This window comes from Psittacula echo, assembly GCF_963264785.1.
Source record: "Psittacula echo genome assembly, chromosome: 2".
Lineage (NCBI taxonomy): Eukaryota > Metazoa > Chordata > Aves > Psittaciformes > Psittacidae > Psittacula > Psittacula echo.
In genome coordinates, this window is record NC_137737.1 from 137,764,932 (window position 1) to 137,786,533 (window position 21,602).

Below are 21,602 nucleotides of genomic sequence, written 5' to 3' on the forward strand. Positions count from 1 at the left end.
GTGCTCCATGCTGGAGCAGGTACACCTCTGAGGAGACTGCAGCCCATATTGTGTCTGACACTGAAGGAAAGTTTCCAGTACATGTTACCAAGTTGCAAATCTGCTGCCAGACAATTAGTGAGATAATCACCTCACCTATTTTTGAGGTTTCTAGTGAATGCAGCACAGATGGCTTCTTATTATCCAAAATGTTAACACTAATCTTCAAAGCTATCATGAATGGGAAGGCCAGAAGGAAAAAGAGCTGGATCTCAGTGTACTTCAGAGTTCACCAGCCTTCTTGTGAGCCCTCTCTCTTTACAGCAAAACTGAAAGGCTTTCAAGTCAGTAAAGGGGAAAATGAAGGAGGCAATAAGATGAGCTTCTTCTTGGAGAACATTTGAGCTCTTGGCTTTTCCAATTAACACAGGCAGCTTATCCAAATATTTTACTGATATGTTGTTTTAAAATCAGCAACTTTAAAACACAATTATGAAGCTGTGAACCAAGGAAGCTAGAGTTACAACTGCAGTTTACTATCATGAAAACTAAAATGGGTAAGTATACCAGTTGTCTAAGAGATTAGAATTGCTATCTTCTATAAGGCAAATCATGACAAAATATCCCAGAAATGAGCTAAAAAGGTCCAGGCATTTCTCTCAACAACTTCTTAAAGGTCAAAAGAGAACTTCGAAAGAAGGGGAGGGGGGATAAAATAAATAATCCCAAATCCACCCAACAAAAAAGACCCCAAGCACCATTACCACTCACCCCTACCCCCTCCCACCTCCCAGTTTCTCATCCACTGATACTGAAACATGAGAATTTGACTAGCTCTGTGTAAGCAGTTGCACATCAAGCTGAGTCTTCACAATGGCTCTCTTAACAGGCTTCTCAGGCTTTTAAAGTGTGTTCTGACATGCTGGAGAAAGATACTATTCTCATCCTGATCTTTTTTACACAATCCAGGAGAATGAACGACCTCTTTAACCCATTTTGAATTGTGGCAGTAGCTCTATTCTACTGCGTGTTGGCCAGTCTTTGTGGCAGAGATAGCGTCAGACATTTACTGAAGGGTTACTTTTTTGAGAAAGCAGGATGTTTTTTAAACTCTGTTGCATTAAATGTTTCTGTAGCCCTGAATATGTGAAGCATTTGCAGCCATCCTGAAACACAGGCTCTGAAGCAAGCCAAACAACAACTTCCACTCTTAAAATGCCTCTTCGCTACAATCACAGTTTCCCAATGTTGTCACCACCCTGCGCCCAAGGACAATACCCAGACCTTGGTTTCTGGACAATGTTTAACCTTTTTCTTATCTTGTCTTAACCTGGCCAAATACAAAGCAATTAACAACTTCTTTGCTCACTCTGGAGCATGCGGCTAATTCTACAAGCAGAAGATGTTGTTCCCTTGAGCTGCCCTTTAGTGTATGTGCTGTGGGTAATGCTGGGCAACAGTGTAATTGAATTATTCAAGGCCAAATGAACCTCCTCTGTGGACTGTAAGTGCAGACAGAAGGTGGGAATGACAGGCAGCTTCCAAGCCACCAGTCCTCCTGCCTTGGTTTCAGCCTAGCCGATAACTCAGACCCACGCAGCTGCTCGCTCACTCCCCCCTTTTCTTTCTCCCCCTGCTCCCGGAGGGATGGAGAGGAGAATCGAAAGAATGTAACTCCCACGGGTTGAGATAAGAACAGTCCAGTAACTAAGGTATAACACAAACCACTACTGCTGCCACCAATAATAATAATGATAAGGGAAATAACAAGGGAAGAGAATACAACCACTCATCACCTGCCAACCAATACCCAGCCCAACCTGAGCAGCAAACTTTGCCGTTCAGGGTAACTGCCCCCAGTTCTACATCCTGGGCATGATGTACTGTGGTATGGAATACCTCTTGGGCTAGTTTGGGTCAGGTGTCCTGTCCCTGCTTCCTCCCAGCTTCCCCTTCTCCCTGGCAGAGCATGAGACTCACAAAGTCCTTGGTCAGAGTAAACATTACTGAGCAACAACTAAAAACGTCGGTGTTATCAGTGCTGTTCCCAGGCTGAAAGTCAAAAACACAGCACTGCACCAGCTACTAAGAAGGAGAAAAAATGACTGCTACTGCTGAACCCAGGACACCTCCTCAAGCAGTCTTGCTCAGATAGGTATCAAAAAGGTTGGAAAGAGGAGTACCAATAACGAATTTTAATGAAAGCACAGGAAAAAGCCAAACAGATCAGAGCATCCTCTGGCAGAGAAGTTGTACCCTGGAGTGAGATCATCATATCATCATAGAGGATACATGAGCAGCATGAAGTACAGAGCAGCAACAGGACACAGGATACAATAGATTTTCTTAACAGCTTGCAGCACAGAGAGTTAGCAACAGACCAAAGTTGGGCTGGGTCCTTCTCCAGCTGGCTAGCGCAGCTCTCGGCATGTGCTGCAGCTGTATGAAACAAGCTTGGTGATTTACAGCTCTGCTGTAGTAAGGAGGGGCATGAGCCATGAGTCTGCATTTCTCTTCTGGATGCAGACTACACAGTGACCTATGGCTGAGCAAGGGCTCTGGTACCTGGAACACCACCTCCCTCCCTCTTCATGGGGAGTCTGCAAAGCTGTTGCTGTCACATATTCCCACTCCTCTCTCCAGCTGCGGTTTCTCCTGTGCATTAACTTTTCCCCCTCCTTAAACATGTTATTCCAGAGGCGCTACCACCATTGCTGAAGGGCTCAGCCTTGGGCAGCAGCAGGTCTGTCTAGGAGCCAGGTAGCATTGACTCTATTGAGCACAGTGGAAGCTTCTAGCAAGTTCTCACAGATGCCACCTTGTGGCCCACTGATACCAAAACCTTGCCACACAGACCCAATACAGTTGGGTTATAAATCAGGAGTGTTACATGAAGCCTGATGTTTCGTGATCTTTCCCATCAGGCTTTTTGAATGGAAATTAATAATTATACGGGAAACTGCTCTGGAGTAATTAGTGTTCACCTTCTCGTTCTTCCTTCCTTTTTCTTCTAAGGATATCCAAGTTAAAGCCATTTATGGGAAACGGTAAGCAAAAGAAAACATGCAGTTAATTTCTCCTTACAGAGATGAGAGCTGTGCTGAGAGATGTTACAAGCAGCTACTGCCTCCAGCAGCTCCGGGGCCCAGGGTTCCTCCAGCCTGGCTGCTGGAGCCCAGCTTGTTGTGCCCATTCCGGGCTAATGGATGTGGCCACTGCTTTCCTGTTTGCAGGCACAGGACACCAATGGGGATGGCTACGCAGACGACCACAGGCATGGTGCTGCCTTCAGCTGGACTTCTAGAAGACCTAAGTATAGACCAGCCAGTTCAGCTTGACCTTGGCAAGTGAATACCACATACACACCCAGTTTGGGCAGGTACAGACTCACATCCCCCAGCAACCAGCCCCAGGCACACAGGCTATGTGTGACCCCTAGTCCCACTCCAGACACTGGCACTGAGCCCTTTGCTTGCCTCACACCAATGCCCGAGTAGCTGGCCCTTACTCCTTGCAGTCCCTCCACCACCACGCTGTGTGGAGAGTGAGACTGCACAGAGGAACAGTTAAGAAAGATTTTATAAGAAGAGAGGGTGATCAGGCACAGGGCTCCATCAAACAAGTGCACTTTACATGAAATTGACCCCTTTTATACCTTTTTCTGTCTGATTCCCTCCCTTGCTCCTTCCCCATTCTCTTCCTCTAATCATTCCTCCCTAAGTTTTGCAGCATATCCCTCAAGTATCTCCAATCCTCATGTTCCTCTTGTTTGGCCCTTCTTATCAGTCACAAATTCCAAGTGACACTCTCCAAAGCTGTGCCTGGAGCTCTTCAATGGCTCATCAATCAGTAACCAGAGACTTTTGGTCTTTGGCATTGTCTCAATTGTCACCTGTCCAACAGATTTGCTCTGTGTATCCTTGTTTATCGCATCCCCCTTTGCCTACTATTGCCTTTGTTTTGAAAAGGTCAGCTCCTTGATCAGATAACCTTCATGAAGCACATTCTCTTACCTTCCGTGCACATTTACAAGGTGTATATACAAGGGTTTAGTCTCTGACTTGCTTACTTTCTGGTGTGACAGGACAAGGTCTCTCAAGGTTACCAGTGAGATAATCCAGACCACATCGTTTGGGATTTTCCTTTGGTCTCTTGAATTGCTTTGCTAATGTGGATGTTTAATTTTACTAGAATTTTATTGTCATTTTTGAATATGAATCTTAAAAATACAATATTTGGCTTATGCATACAATCTAGTCAAACTCGTAACTTCAGTGCCAAGTGGCTTTTCTTTTTATGCACAAAAAACCTCCAAACAACCCTGAAAGTTTTATAAGGACAAACCAAGAAGAAAGGTTATGTAAAGTTCCTACTTAGAGTATTTTTAATTTAATTTACTATAGTGGCTTTATGTGTAGGGATAAGGCACAGTTAAAAATGTTCCTCCGTGCCAAATTAGCTTTTATCTTGGAGTTCCTGCTCTGTGCAGATATATATATGAAACAAAGAAGAGCCCCAAAGCAACCATACAGGGAAACATTTGAGTAATTTCAATGTTATATTTCGATGATAAACTCTGGGATTTGGTAGGAAGCCAAGATAGACGGCAGTAAATAAATTATTCTTAGGGTCAGGCTGGGCATACAGATCTCCTGGTAGAATTTTCTTTGTTATTTCCTCTAGAGAATCCTACAAGTCTCAGATAAATAAAGTATAAAAAAAGTCAGCTGCTTGGTAGGAAGTTTAGCTTCTACCCACACACATCAGTGCTGGAACACACTGGAGAGTCCTTCCCCCTAATGCTGTTTCCCCAACCTCCATCAGAGCATTAACTGCAGGTAGTAACAATGAGATTAAAGTTAACTTGTGTATCAGTTACACAAGGCGTTTCCAGCCTCCTTAATAGCTGCAACTTTGGGAATGGACCGGGAGAGCACTGTGAAAGACGATAAACCATAGAATCATGAAATGCCAGGTTGGAAGGGATCTCAAGGTGGTCCAACCTTTCTAGGCAAAGCACGACTTGTACTAGATATCCCAGCACCCTGTCCAGATGAATCTAAAGGTGCCCAACGCTCATGACTTCAGACTATGGGGCAAATCCAAAGCATTCCATGATCTCCTCCAATATTACCTTTCTTTCTAGTGAAATGGAGTGTTATTTCTGTTGATTTGCAGTCGAGTTATCAGATGAGCTAGAAGCTTTCCTAAGGAAGCAGTCTGAGTCCACTCTCACCACAGGAACTTCAGGCCCAGCGGTGCCTGGGAAGTGCAGCAGCACACCGCGAGAACTGCGCTATGCCACTACCGCGCCATGCCGGGGACAGGCAGGCCAGGCTGGCCGCTCCCTCAGTTCTCACAACTCTGTGTTAAATCCCTTCCGTGCTTTGCCGTGACTGCTCCCGTGCTCTGGGGTCGGTGCCTGTGCAGGCACAGCGGCATTTGGAGCCAGCACCACGCTCGGCCCTGGGCAATCCCCGCCCGCCACCACAGCCTGGGCCGGGTCCCTCCGCTGTCGGTCCCGCCCGCCGGGAGGGGCGGCCCCCGCCCGGCCCTGCCCCGGTCCCGCCTCCGCGGAGCAGCGCGGTGAGAGGTGCGGAGCGGCGCGGAGCCCAGAGGAGCCGCGGAGATGCAGAGCTCGGCCTGGGCACGATTCTACTCCAACAGCTGCTGCCTCTGCTGCCATGTCCGCACCGGCACCATCATCCTCGGAGTATGGTACCTGGTAAGCGCCGCCTTCGGCTGTGCCCGTCCCACGAGGGTCCCCTCTCGGCACCGGCTGCAGCCTCCGGTGCTTCTCCGCGGAGGAGCTACGGGGAGGGAGCGCCCGCGCTTCCACGCTGTTGTCCCACGGGTGTCCCCCGGCGAGGTGTTCAGCCTCTGCCCGAACAGGGAAACGAGCCGTGCGTCTGGTTAATGGCCAGGGGAGGGGGGCATGAGACAGAACACGGGCAGGCTCAGCAGGGTATCGTGCAAAGAGCTCTTTGGGGGATGAAAATGTAAGGAATGAAGTTCCCTAGAGAGAGAGGTTTCCCCCAAAACTTCGGAGCGGTGTTTGTCGACTGCAGCGCTGAGACCCCGCTGCTGCATGAGCCCCAGCAAGGCTGCCCGGACCCTGACCGCGCAGCGCAGAAAATGTTGGTTTATCATTTCTGGCCGCTGCTTCTTGAAGTTGGGTGTTCTCATCATTGCTGTCCCTTGGTTGTCAGATAACTGCTTGTCAGTTGTATCTTGGTCTGTCTGGCAGGGAGCTCTGAAACCTTCCAGGCAGTTGCTATTCACTAGAAAGACTTCTTTCCTCTGGCAGGGCTATAGGACATGAGTGAGGAATGGACCCTTGAGGCAGAGTTTTAGTGCGTTACCGTCGAGCTGAGGGGTTGTTCGACACCCTGTTATTCAGCCAGGGCAAAGACTTGGTGCAGAGAAGGCACATTAAGCCCTTGATTCCTCTCCTGTCTTTGACAATCATTCCTCAATCCCTTGGGTGGCAATGCAGGAAAAGCAGCTTTCCCAGCCATAGTCACAGGATTTGCAAGTGTGGCATGACAATAAAAAGAGTGGGTTCATGGCTGTGGGTTATGTAGATGCAATCCTCAGCTTGCTCAGTCTCTTGGTATGAGAAATCAGTCTCCGTCTGACAGCAAGGCCATGAAGAGCTGTTTGCCAAGCATCATTTTTCAAACAACTGCAGACGGAAGCAGATTAGACCTGGGTTTATTTGCTAACTACTGAAATTCCCTTCAGAAGCAAGTGAAAAACGCAGGGCTGCCCTCCATTGTAGGACAGCTCATTAAATAAATTAGATCAGTGTAATAAAAAGGCTAGGTTGACGTTTATGTCCTAGACATCATATAAAATGTTCCATGTCCTATAAAATACATCTTTCACCACTGAGAAAATGGTGCATTAGTCAAACCATTTCTTGCTCCTGGTTTAATAAAATAGAGTTAAATGCAATATCCACAGCCTGTGGTATCTGGAATACTGGCAGTATCAAAAAAGAAGCCCCTCTTTGCCTGACTGCAGTGAAGTTTCAATAAGTTTTAATATGACCTGAAAGGTTTTGAGCATTTCTTCTAGGATGCTTGTTATTTCTTTCTGCCTTCAGCTGAATGAAGCCCTTTCACATTGGCTCCACAAAGGCAGGGATACAGATAATTCAGCTGTTCAGTGGACCTAAAGATATTTGAGAAGAGGGAAGTGCATCAGCTGGCCTTAGATAAAAAGAAGAGACTGACAGCTTTTTAGACTTTGTTACCTATTGCATTACTAACATTTAAATACCAGTGCCCAACTTCACACAGTATTTTTCTGCAAAATCTGCTTTTAAATTCTCTAGCTAGCAGGTATTTCCTGATTTACACCTCTTCCTACTTTGCTTCTTTTGCTTTCATAACTTCTTCAGGGTGGATTTCTCAATGACCTCAAACTGGCAATAACTCATAACACGTCAAGGTGCACGTTTCTTTCTGCACTTTCTCTACTATTGCAAATATTTGTGTTTTCAAGGTTAACTATTAAGAATAGAAATTTAGATGCATATTGATAACAAAGGCTGTCTTTTTGCCAGCTTACAGAGTTAGGAAGCAGATAGTAAGGAAGGGGTAGCTACTTGAATAATAGCTACCCTGGCTGAAAGGACTGGTTTACAAAGTCACATAAAAAAATATTGCTTTATATCAGAAGAGCAATTATGATTTGATGTCATGTGCTATCAGAGGTTTACATAGAAATACATGCAATTTTTTGCATGCATTTTGGGTGGTTGTGTTACCCCAAACCACATGTGAGCTATGAACATTGCCTCAAATAAAGTTCAAACAAAAACCCCTTTGATTTTTCACCATGCATGCATGTATTCTTTATACTGTTTGAGATTAGGCTTTACAGGAAATTACTTGAGGAAAAGGCATCTGTCTAAGAGAATGAATAGTTTTGGCAGTCTTTTAAAATAACATTTTCACACGTTGACTGTTTTAGTATAATTTCAGGAGGCAGAATTTCATGTCTGAGTAAATGTGGAAAAAAATAGTGCATTTCTCCAGAATGGCATTTTCGCTCTTTAGTTTTAATGTTTTAATTGGATGTTTGGGATCCAACAAATAGTGGAGAGAGTGGGGAGCTGAGTGCAGTTGGCATCATCAGGGCTGCATGATGAGAGCACTTTCCCTCACAGGTAAGGGGAAGGAACACTGTGTGCACTTCCAGCACAGACCCAGCAGGTATGGACACTTACAATGGTCTCGTAACGTATCAATAGCTGGGAAATAAATATTTAACTTTGCTCTATTTTAGAACATAATGGACCTCAGAATGCTAATGTTTCTGTAGCTATTGTGTTTCAGTAGTTTCTTCCTGGTAGAGCCATAGCTACTCCATCTAGAATATTATAATACAATACAGCATTGGATGGTAGTGCAATGTAGTATGCAGAATACAACGTACATGTTCTCGCCAAGCACTGGGGTACTTCAGTGTCAAAAGGAACTTGCAAGGGGTGGAGAAGCCAGGGGAAATTCCCTGAAAAGAATATCTCGTCAGGTTGCGGAGCAGCCCGCACTTCAGGAACTTGTGTGCTGCCTTGAGGAGGAAAGCTTAGAAGAGAGTGCTGCAATGCTGAATGCAAATGTTATGTTGAAGGTTAAAATAGCAGTAATAAGGCTGGCTGAGGGTAATATTTATTTCAAACCCTGAGGACCAATTTGGTTCCTCTGGTTATTTTACTTTGGTCTGTATCCCATTGGCATAGACTTTAATGTATTATAACATGAAATCAAAGGTCTCAAGTAATAACAGAGAAGGCACAAAAGTCTTACAAATGTCATATTATTAAAAAAAAAATAAAAAAGGAAAATTAGAAAGTCACTTCCAGCGGCTTAGGTTTTGTTCCAGACAGTTGTATCAACATGCTGTTCCAGGCAGGGACACCACTGAAATGAGCCAGCTTCAGTTCTGATCTCCCCTGGCTGCCACAGTACGGGAGAAAGCCAGCATTTTTGTCATTTCCAAGTGACCCAATCAGTCCTGGTGAGTCAGAACAACATCCTCGTCGGTAACGGCATTTATAAACACAGCATGTCTTCTTCCTGAGGAAATGGGCTCCACAATCTTTATCTAAAACACAAAGAAGGAACAACTCCAGACATGCTGGCAGTGTTATGGAAGGATTTCCCACTCTCCTGACACATGGCAGTGGGGTTTATGCACACCCCAAGACCCCACCAGCACCACCTGGGATAATGGGAATTATTTGCCATTGACTTGGATGGGAAGAAGATGAAACTTCAAGGCATCAGCTCAGGAGAAAAACCCCAGATGTTAAGAGCTTTAATTTTTGATCTCTATGTGCCCATGCTGCTGGCTGCAGCAGTGCCCTGGGCAAGGGCTGCTCCTACCATGATGCCCCAGGAGCATGGCAGGAGCCACAGGAGCTGTGCAGCCCTGCTGCCTTCCCCAGGGCCCCTGCAGTCAGGGGCTAAAAATAAAACCCTAATGGACAGCCGAGAACCTTTTTATAACCACACGTTACAGCATCGTGCAGCTCCCTTGCAAGGACGTGCGGTAAGCGTGGAAGTAGAGTGAGCAGCAGCTCTTAGCCAGGGCAGCTTCAGCATTTGAGCTGCTATTTGTGGGCAGCTCAGCATCAATTGCTGGTTGTGGCATGCCAGTTCTGGGTTTCTCTGAACATACAGTTGAAAGTGCTCATAATTTCTGTCTGCATCCCAGGCAATTTTTAATAGAAGAATTGAATCCTAATGGGTGAAAAAATGTGCTCTCTATATTGTAAAGTGAAGGAAAAGCACTGTTTGCTGTGGCCTCATTGATTCACAGGTTGAGCACCTTGCTGAGATCAGTAAAGTACACTTGACCTGATGTCAGAAAAAGACTCAAAAGTATATCTTTTGCAACTTATTTATCTTTTTCAAGCCCCGTGCAAAGCGGCATTATGGCAATGTGTTTAAATACCAGTTAGAAGATTGCTGAAATACTGGCTTACTTGGCAGGGAGTACAGATCAGCTCATGTAAGGAAAATACACCTACGCTGGGATCCTTCCAAGTTGCTCTGTTCCTCTTTCTGCAACCTTTGCACTGTCTGAAACAGCTCACATCAGGAAGGAGCTGTAAGTGGAGGACTCATAAACAGGGAGGAAAAGGCCCTTTCAGGGAAAACAAAGAAAGTCTAAGAAAAGGTGAAGTTGTTACTTACTTTCAAACATGTGAGAATTGGGAGATTTTGAAAAATTAAAAAAGAACTGGAGTTGTGAAAAGGGAGAAATTGCAGCATAAGAAAACTTGATGTTAGAGGGAAATGGAAACTTTGTTATCTGAGAGCCAGGTTGTGGGAATTTGCATAAACACAAGTATGAAGCCTTGTGTTTTACTTAGAAAGTTAGTTTTCTTTCCTTTTATATAGAATGAAATGGGCTAAGAATAAAGGATCTCCAACTTTATCTGCATATGAATGGTCATACTATATCGGCCAGCTCACTGAAGGCTCTGCAGTGACTGAGTATTTATGTCCCAGTGCCATGTCTATACAATTATCATTACTTTTTCTATTGTCTGTACTTCCTTTCGTAAGATGAAAGCTTTAGATCTTGAAAAAACCAGTAGCATTCTGAAGTAAATCATCGGAGACTTCCTGTGCACATGCTTGCTCTTAAGGAGAGTGGAGAGAAAACTTGGAATTTATTATGAATAAAGAAAAATATGAATCCGCCTTTCAAAAGCTTCCCTGTATAATTGAGGTACATGTTGAAAATCCAACTGAGACTGAAATCAGAGGAAGTTCAGAGCATTTGCTCTTGCAGTGGATCACATCCGTTTCATTATCTTCTTCAAGACCAGCAGGAAATAAATGACTGATCCTGCACAAATATCTGCTTAGGGCCTGCATGGTATTTCCTTAAGAAACTGAAAATATTTTAGGTGTGATAGAGCAAAGAATAAAGACCTGCACTAATCATTAGCATGAACACAATGTATCTTGTCTGAAGGACCGTCTCAATAACTACATTCTGATTGTACCTTATCTAGAGGGACAGAATTAAATAACATTACAGTTAATTACTTCAAGAATGGCTTCTGGAGAACTTAAAGAACTCCTCCCCACCATGCATGAGCCCAGGTTGGTTTCTGCAATGCAGGGTCTTCTCCTGCCTCCTTTCTCAAATTCATGCTTCAGGCCCTCTTCAGCTAAATTACAAAATACAGTACCACGTGGGAGGAATGTGAATCGCACAATCAATAAGAGAGCTTGCAAAGACTGTAAATACCTCTGCATGACAGAATTGATCCATGAACAGCCCATAAAGACTATCTGGAAAAAAAAAAGGGTGGTTTCATCGCTACATTTCCCAAGTTACGTTTGTGCTTTCTGTTCTGAATGAAACCAGCCAAGTTTATACCTGCTGTGTTGCAGAGAGGAGCAGAAACAGCACTCTGTAAGTCTCCAAAGACTCTGTCATGCAGCAGTGTGTTTACTAATATTTTTGTTTTAAAAACATTTTAAGTTGTTGGAGGGATAAAATTTCTTGTAAGAATCTTCTGGACACTCCCTGCATTTACTAAAATGTTTATTAGTCTGCAGCACAACACAAGGATTTCTGTAAACGTCTTTAAGCTCTAATCCCCTTACATAGTCAGTTTTTCTTATATCCTCCAACACCGCACTGGGATTTTTCACAGAGTATATGACTCTTTGCAATGATAGCTGATAATCTGCATCAGTGGTGCAGCATAATGACACAGTTATCAATTCAGAAAATGCAAACCTTTGTTAAATACCCTTTTTTCTTAGTAAGGCCTTCAATTGGATAATAAATTCGCTGGGATCACAGGGAACAGTTGTCTCCCTCCAGTGAGAAGACAGATGGTTGGTTGTAAGAGGAGCAAAGTTTACATAAATGCTTGTTAGAGGAAAGAAACCCACGAAGAGTCCAGTATGCTATAATTAAATTTGGGGTTTATACAAAAATCATGAATGTATTTATGGAAAGGAGAGGAGTTACTGCATTAATCAAGTAAAATATGTTTAGAAGTTCTGCTGAAGGTTTAATATGTATCTCCTAGTGAGCCAAAGGAGAGCACATTAAGCTTCGTAAACTGATCGTTGATTAGACTGACGTCAGTGAAAATGCAATTAGTCTTATATATTCCTGGACGTATGGAACGGATGTTGCAAAATAGCCAGGAATTAATTTCCTTGATTGCTTTCTTTTTCTCTGGTTTTATTGTGAGGCTTACACCTTGACTCTAAAACTATGCAAGTTTAAAGTACCCAAGGCTTGAAAATGTGCACAGGAGCTACTGTGCTGTTCTGCAGGTGGGCTTAAGGTTTAAAGCCCCAAATCTCCAAACAGCAGAAGAAGAAGAGAAAAACCATGCTCGTTGCTGAAGGTGCAAGAGAGTGCTCCTGGTTGATCTGAGGTAGTGAATCTGCCGAGAAGGCATCACTGAAGAAGCAATCCAGACTTGAGCCTTCCTGGACCTCCTGTGGGTCTCCCTCTTTTGGATGCCTGCAGTCAGCTCTGACTACCCTCACCCTAGTCCTCTGCCTTAGAAGAGGTTTTTTAAAGTGCTGTGGCTGTTTCTCATTTCATTGCTGGCTTGTGCTGAGCAAGGCCTTGTTCTGTCAAGAGATATATTAAGCTACTTAAAACAGACAGGACAAATGCTTTGGCAGAAACACAGGTTTGTGTAACATTTTCACCTTGCAGAGGTGCATTTCCCAACTGTGAAACAGCTGTGCCCAGAAAAATCGGATGCATGTGATCATGTTGTTTACTCTTTCAGTAATTATCTGTACTGTAACATCCTTTGTGTGTGCCCACTTCTTCCTTGCATAACTAAATCCCTGCCTTGGGTTACAAAGTGATGGAAGGATGCAGTTTATTACTGACAGCCTGTTGTGGTTTAAACCCAGCTGATAATTCAGTACCAGGCAACTGCTCACTCCCCCTACACCCCTGGGCAGGATGGGGAGAAGAATCAAAAGAATGTAAAACCCACGGGTTGAGATAAGAAGAGTCCAATAACTGAGGTAGAATATAATTCTACTAATAATAATGATAAGTGAAATAATAAGAGGAGAGAATAAAAAACTGAAAGAGGAAAGGAAAAACAAACAATAAGCCCAAGTGATGCACAGTTCAATTGCTCACCACCAGCAGCCTGACCTGAGCTGTGATCTGCCCTTCCAGGTAACTGCCCCAGTTTATATACTGGGCATGATGTGCTGTGGTATGGAATACCCTCTTGGCTATTTTTGGTCAGGTGTCCTGTCTCTGGTCCCTCCTGGCTTCTCATGCTCCTCCTCACTGGCAGAGCATGAGACTGAAAAGTCCTTTATCAGGGTAAGCACCACTTAGCTAAATCACTGCTGTGTTATCAGCATTATTCCCAGAATAAAGCTGAAACACAGCACTGCACCAGATACTAGAAAGAAAATAAACTTCATCCCAGCTGAAACCAGGACACAACTCTGGTCCCTTACATGGCTTCTGTGGATCTTGGCTGTGGTGACTACGTAAGAATAATTGAGCAAAGGTTTGGTGTGTTTTGGTGGTTGGTTTGTTGTTTTATTTTTAATTAAATGTGCATATGCGGCTTGCAGTCCAAAGGTGGGGCACACTCCTCCCTCACCAGTAACACGTGTCCAAAGTGGCTAGAGGTGAATCTGAGCCCAGATAGCATTGTGGGCTGGTGTGGGTAAGACTGCTGGCCAGGGCCATCTGCCTTGGGCAGTCCAGCATACCCACTTACAGCTGCGTTGACTGGCCCTTCCTCTGTCACATGTCCCCACTAAGGTTCAGAGCCATGGAAACTGCCACGACTCCCATCAACGTCTGCCCTCAACCTTTCACAGTCACCTGCAAGACTCAAAAATCCCTTTTTGGAAGTCAAGGGCAAACGCAGAAAACGAACAAATCCCAACTGACTGGTCTGAACAACCCTTTTTCCAATGAGGTTTTAATGCATACCACTTCTTTGCTGTCTCTCCACAGAATCTGAACCCAGATGTGCTTTGGTAGAAATTGTGAGCTGATCTGGCAATGTTATAACTTGAACATTGGTATATGACTGTATTTCCCCGGGGCTGGGCAGAAGACCTCAGCAATCATTTTCAGGACTTTGCTCAGATACAGTTTCAGCTTTCTTTAAATACAATGTAAAAATAACAAAGTATCCACTGATTAATCTGCATAAAATATCATATTTCCTTAAACTCTTTAAGGGCAAAAATTAAGTATATAACACATTAAACTCTATCTCTAGGGAGGCAGAAAACTCTAGTGGGCATCCTGCGCAGTCGGTCCATCTATTTTTTTTCATATAAATGAAGTAATTACCATATTTCATTAATAACAGACCTCTTGTGGTTTGGGTTTTAGGGCTGTTAAAAGGCTGGCAGTAGGCAGTAGTTGAGTCATTTGTATAGAGGAGTGCTGATAAATTATGCTGGACTTCCTATATCAATTTAATCAGCATAGTCTTTAAAGTTCAATGCCCAGTGTCATTATAATAATCAAAGTTGAAATTATGTATAAGTATGATGAAAATATCTTATGCGGCTTTCTATTATATGCTCTCTGTAATAGGCTAGTCTGAGCCTGCCTGGATCGTTCTTTGACTTCTCATGAGTATAGAAAAATAAGCAACAAGAATTGCAGACTCTAGCCTGTCTTCTCCAGATTAAAGAACATGAAAACTTAATTGCTACTTCTGATCTGCCTAATGCAGTCCCTATTCCAGTGCAGTATTTCAGGTAGCAGCCAGAAACATATGCTTTGAGAAACCACACAGGTAAGTAAGAAAGAACAACTTGTGTCGGGACAACATTTTCTTTTATTCTACTGTTATTTTAAGGGTGGGCAATAACGTGAAGCAGGAAGGCTTATGTTTTGTTTTTAAGAGGCTTTGTAATACAATTAAGCACTTGCATTGCCTGAATATACAACTCATCCTTTTCTGTATTCCTCCAACCTTTTGGCTTCAGTAATAACGTCTGATAATGAATTTCACTGGTGAAAGGGATGAAAGATTCTCTTTTAACCCAACTTTATGTGGCCATCTTTCTGTTCAGTCTTCAGACTCTTATGTTTCGTTTGGGGAAAGATAACCAAGCGTGGCTGGGTTTTCTTCTTTGGACTATTTGTTAATTTGTGCATCACTAACACATCTGCTGCTTGTCCCCCAGCACTGGAGAGTTGAAGCGTTTTCAATGATATGAGGCAGAAGGCTTACATAGCAGAGAAGAGGGGAGTATCTACTCTTGACAGACAGGGTTCTCTTGCTCCTGCTTTCTAAAAGTTCAAGCCACTGGCCGAGACGTGCTCAGATGTAGCTCGGGATCCTAGTGCCCTGAAGAGGAAGGTGACTGAGTCATTGCCATGAGATCTGTAAAGAAAGCTGGGCACACAGAGGGGACACCTCGTTCCTTCTTACATTGTTTGCCTGCTCTCCACAGCAGTCAGACAGCTGGAAAACCTTCTTTGCTAAAATTGCCTCCATGTTTCCTCTTTAATCAGAATTCAGGGAAAAAAAAAAATAAATCCATCAACCCAGCAGACTTTGCCTAACAGAGAGAGAGAACAGATAGAAAAATCTGCCTATACAGGGTAATAGTTCATAAAGCTTAACTCATCATCAGTGCTAACAGAGAAGTTTGGGAAAGGCACCCCAGATAGTGCAAATCTGCTCTGAATTCTTGAGTTAAACCCTGAACTTGATATTTTTTTTTACCTTCTGTAGGGTTCTTGTGTCTTTCTGATGAACAAGTGTTCTTGCTTTTATTAGCATCTCCTATGCTAAAAGAAAAAAGCAAGAAAAATGCAAAGAACATGCCAAGTGGAAAGGCAAAGGTGCATGGGGAGAATTCAGGATGTTGAGATAGCTTAACTATATATTTTCTGTATGTTTTACTTTCTCTAACAGTAATACTAACTTCAAATATCCAAGTACTATAAAGTATTCTTCTGTTGTTATTTAGTTTCAAGGGGCAAAAATAGTTTAAGACTGGGCTTTTGTTTCTACAGGTTCTATAAAGAATGAGCACCTAGAGTAATAAACTTACCTTGAGTTTTTTGAAGGGAGATAGATGGTATGGGGATTTTGCTTGAGACTTTATTCAGTTTTATTGAAAATATTTAGGATTTCTTACTAGTAAAATTAATGCCCTTGGTGATTTGCTTCAATAATGACTCTGTAGAGGACAACAAACTAAACACTGCAAGTTTTTTTGGATATTAAAAACACATTAGTGTTGTGTGTGCCAATTCAAAACCTGGCCAAGGTTTAGGAGCCTCGGTCAGCAGCACCCCAGGATGGGTCACTGTTCAAAGTCCATAGAGAAATCTGCTGTTATTTGATTCTCAGTTACAACTGTTTTTGTTCAGAAACATCATGTCATCTTTCACCTGGTAGCTCAGATATGGGACTACAGAGTAAACTGCATTGATGTTTTTGGTAACCCGCTGTCCATATCAATCACTATTATAATTCACTAGTACAGATTACAGAAAGTTGGGGGGTTAGCCCAGAATAATTGTGTTTTCATTAATGGCTTTTTTATTATTATTGTCTGTATCATTAAATCAAAGTTTATCTTTGCAGTTTTCTATTTTTCTCCCCTTACCTAAAAGTATCGGGGTTCACTCTCATTAAGCCAGCTCTCTGTCTCTCCAACAAGGAGCAAAGGCAGTGTGTTAGTTGTCCACCAGTGCAGAGATTTAAGGAGTGTGCTTAAATGGATTTATCTTGAGTTCAGTGAGGCTGAAAATAGACTCAGAATTGAAAGTGTACGTAAATATTTCACAACAGAGACAGCATCCAGACTATTGAATGCATGGCTTCAGTTATAAGTTGAATCTTCAATATGAATAAAGTTAAGGGGGTTTCCTTACTTTTTCCTACAAATACAAGGATCTCACTTCACTACATTGAGAAGTCTTGGAAGAACCATAGTAGAACATTTGTAGAGGGGACCTTCAATAGAAACATTGGTGTATTTTTAATACAGTATATGAAGTTAAAGTAAGCTTAGTATTTTCTCTTCCAAAGCTTCTTTATCACAGCAATTTTATTTCAGCTCTTGACTGTAAGCTGGAGGAAGGCAGGGGAAAATTAAGCCATTATAACTCCTGACAATCTTTCAGTGTTTGCAGATATCTATGTAAGTTGCTGGCTCGAGCATTTCGCTGCTTGAAGTAGGAATTGCCTAAAGATCTGTCAATTGTATGCTCTTAGGAGCTAGTGGAACTAATTTTAGTTTAGATAAACTGGGATAAATACCATGCAGCTGCATTCCTGTGAAGAGTCTGAAATTACAGTGGTACTCAGTTTCTCAACACTTGTTGACGCAGTGGTTCCTGACACCTTCCTTTCCCTGCACTTTATCTCCATGGGTGACCACAGTTCACTTGTGATTTCTGGAACAAATGATATGGAAAAGACAACTCACTTGTTGGTAGCAGAGGTGTGAATTTTAGTGCACAATACAGTTTCTAAATGCTGGATGCTGTCTGTGGAAGACATGAGGTTGCTTCCTTGCATCCTAAACACTACACATTCCCTCTAGGAGAGCTGCCTCACATCATACATAAGCTGCTGGTTCTTTTTTGTGGTAGAGATGGTAGCAGCAGCAGTGGCTGGGGGTGCCAGTCGAAGGCTCAGCACCTGCTGCCTGCATGCACCTTCTTTCACACAGTTGTTGCTGTTTAAAATATCTTCTACTTAAATCTGAAATGGTGTTTGTAAGCCCACAGCAGGAAATCCAAGTAATGCTCCAGTATTTACACTAGCTATCTCCTCCATAATATTTCCTGTTTTCCCCTTTTCATTATACATTCTAGGGTCTCTACAAAGCAGAGTTATTTTCCTCTTCTATACTGATGAGAAGGTGGATGTTTTCCAGCTAGTTGCCAGACAAGCAAGATTTGGGGATTTTTAAAATTATTATTTTACTTCTGTATCAGGGTAAGAGGACAGTTGGGCATTTCTAGGGCTTTCTGTGGGATCTTTGTCCAGTCTTTTGTTGGGGCACTCTGGGCACCATTCTTCAGGGGCTGAGCCCAGGTGTAGGTCCGGGAGCTGATAACGGGGTCCACCAACAGCCCCCAACATGGCAGGTGATGAGCCAGGGCCAGGGGCCATCCAGGAGGCCCAACTGGTGCAAAAGAGGATGAGACCAGGGGCACAGCTGTAGACAAGCTGTAGAGAGGGTGCATACAAGAGGTACATCCAGAAAGCTTGGCCGGAGACTGGCACTCTCGTGATACCACTGAGACTGACCAGGCTGAGCTGAAATGGGGTCCTGGGCCATGGATAGGGGTGTGGAGAGGTCCATGGTGGGACAGGGTGGGGTCAGTAAGGCCTGTTAGTGCCCCCAGGCTCCTCTCCTATCACTCTGGGTAGCACTATGGCCCTAACAAGCAGCAGGACTCAATGGTTACAGTTCTGACTTGATTGTGCAAAATCTTGCATTGTATTCTTACCAATGAACACCACCCTGCTACATGTTCATGATCATGCTTCTGTTTCTCCATCCGTAAAAAGGAGGATGGCAGGTCTCATTGGGAAGGTATAGGGCTTAGCTGCTTACTGGAACTTTGCATAATTAAAATACTTTCTAAGCATTGTTAATTAGTTATTACAGTCCTTGTTGCTGATGGAATAAAACATCTTGAAGGGGATCTTGGCCCTGTTGAGAGAGCAGAAATATCCCTTTCCTTTTCCTAGAACAGAAATTTCAACTCATACAACTGCATATATCTTCAGGGAATCTCTTTATGCTCTCATCCTTGATTATGTGTCCTTGGAAGATGCTCTATCTGTAAGTTTTTAGGCATATTAGTTTTATGCATTAAAACATTTTTTAAAATTCAATTGTGACATCAGTTTCAAAGCAAAAGGAAAACCCTAATAAATAGAATATACACAACTGTGCACACATTTTTGTCTGGAGAAAGAGGATGAGAAATACACATGGTGTATTTCACTTGCACTGCTGACAGCACAGTTGGAAGGTGCTTGGAGATCATTATGAGGATCTCAAGAGAACAACCTGATAAAACAGAAAAGTGATGCACTAAAGAGCATTAGAGGGATTCCTACTGACTGCAGCAGACTTCAGATCAGGCAAACACAAATCTGTGTCTTAAATAGAGACTTAGAGGCAATGCTGACAAACACGTAATCTGAGTCTGGACATAGGTGGAGAAAGTAGAGTGCCTAGGTCAGTATTTTATGAATCTTCCTGGCTATGTCTGTACAAAAGATTAAACTTTTATGCCTTTAAAATAGCAACACTATATATGTTTATAGTTTCTGATTGCTGGGTTATGTTCAGTACTTAAGTAACATATTTATTACTGACATATGTCCTCTAGCTTTCCATAAAGCAAGAACTGTATCGCAATATAAAGCTGTACATAATGTTAAATAATGTTATTTATTATTTTATGCATACATAATGTTAAAAATTTGTAGCATTTATAGAATGTAACTTTGAATATTGACAATCATCTGATCTGTCTTCAAAGCCAAGATGAGCATCTATGGCTGCAGTCTTCCCAACACAAAGCCATTTAACTGTTCTGTGGAAAAATGCATTAATGAAGACCTCTAAGCCCCTCCAGACAATCTCTTCTGCTATCTGATTGTTCTTATTATTCAGCAAACTGCCTCACCTAGATTTCCTTTTGCTGTAACTTAAATCTGTTACTTCACTCATTTCCCAGCAGATCTGGAGGAAAGTCTATTGCCTCCTTTTCCTTGTCTTTCTGAACAAAAAGACTGAAAGCATCTCCCTGTGCCTTCTTCTTGCTAATCGACCCCAGTTTTTTCCCTGTCAGTCATACTTTCCAGGTGTCTGATCACCCTGTGTTCTGTGCAGGATTTTCCCCAGGGTTTTTCTTGGAACATTTCAGAAGGACTTTGAACTGGACCCTTTCTGCAGAGGCCTTGTGGAGGGCGAGTGGGAGGATGAGTTGTGTGTCAAATACCCTTGTTTCTGCAGTACTGCCCGCCACCATGTAGCTGCAAAGATGAGCTCATGGGATGGCACTAAGTCACATTCAGTTTATTCATTGTCATACCCAGACTCCTTTCTGGGGAGTAACTGAGGAATTGTTACCTACTGAGTTATTTCTCCTCTTCTGCAGCTGTCACAAATGTGATGCTCTATGCTTATTGGTACTGAATTGTGCTCTACTGTCTGAATTCTGCCATAGCTGGTCAAAATCTGTTTAATTTTACCTCCTAAAGTGCTTACAGTTTGGCATTGTCTGCAAATTAAAGAAAGGTACAAGTCACATGTGACTTGAAATACCAAGTTTTTCAATGGTACTGGAAAACCCTAATAGATACATCTTCCGTACTGACTGTGAATCCTTGACAACTATTCTTTCATTGCAACTATCCAGCTGGCTGTGCACTCACCTTCCTGCACTTTCAACCAAACCCCATTTTCATAGCTCATTTATGAGAATCTCATTATGTCAAAAGGCTTGCTAAGATGCAAAGAGATGAGCACTACTGCTTTTTCCCTGTCCACAAGGCCTCTGAGCCTGTCAGAAATAGAAAATAAAATGAATTTAATTACAGCTTGTCCTGGACAAGTCCATGGTGACTGTTGGTTATGACCATACAAATTTGAAGTACTAAAATGGGGATACTGCTTGATTGTCTGTTCTTGGTCTTATTTTATCCTTAATTGTCATAATCTAGCTAGAAATTCTTTTACATGGCCTTCCTGCATTGAAACATAATAAACTGCTTGCTCATTCCCCATCTTGTGAACCCAATCTATTCTCAACAGTTTTTCAAAGACAATTACTAACAGATCTGGTGTCAGCCAAACTTGATGGAATTTGTCTATCAAAAAGCACTTGCCTTACCCTTGAAATTCTCTACCCTGTTACGTCTTATAATAGCCTGTGTTCCTGCACCTTTCTGTTGCTGTTAGCAATCTGTGATCAGATTGGGATGGCTTCAAAGTGAGAACCAAAGCAATGAAAATCCATCTTTCCCAGCATACTCTTATTATGCCAGAGAGAGAGACTCTTCATCGGGGACTGTAGTGATAGGACGAAGGGTAATGGGTTCAAACTGAAGCAGGGGAAGTTCAGGTTAGATATAAGGAAGAAGTTCTTTACTGTAAGGGTGGTGAGGCACTGGAATGGGTTGCCCAGGAAAGTTGTGAATGCTCCATCCCTGGCAGTGTTCAAGGCCAGGTTGGACAGACCCTTGGGTGGCATGGTTTAGTGTGGGGTGTCCCTGCCCATGGCAGGGGTGTTGGAACTAGATGATCTTAAGGTCCTTTCCAACCCTCATTATTCTATGATTCTGTGATTCTATTATCAGCTTTCTTCTCTCTGTTTTTCTGTTCATCAGTTATCTTCCTAGTTCTGTAGAATAATCTTTTAGCCAGGCTGTGTTATTTCACACTGAGCAATCTTCTTTTCTGCAATTAGCCCTCTTCGCTTAAAGCGATATGAGCATTTTGTTCAGATTTGTTTTAAAATATAGCTCTTGGCTACCTCTGTGTTCGTCTCACAGCTGATACTTGACAATCCGCTTCTACTGAATCACTTGATACACAATTCTTGTGTTTAATTCACTT

General features: G+C 42.8%; 1 protein-coding gene across 1 annotated transcript in view; it reads left to right on the forward strand.

Annotated features, from left to right (window-relative positions):
• The first annotated feature begins 5,593 nt into the window (after positions 1 to 5,593).
• Positions 5,594 to 21,602, forward strand: part of LAPTM4B (lysosomal protein transmembrane 4 beta) — a 59,774-nt gene continuing 43,765 nt past the window's right edge. The window contains exon 1 of the mRNA XM_080639682.1: positions 5,594 to 5,704. Within this exon, the coding sequence (XP_080495808.1) occupies positions 5,609 to 5,704 (96 nt within the window). The 5' untranslated portion in view covers positions 5,594 to 5,608. The remainder of the gene's footprint in view (positions 5,705 to 21,602) is intronic.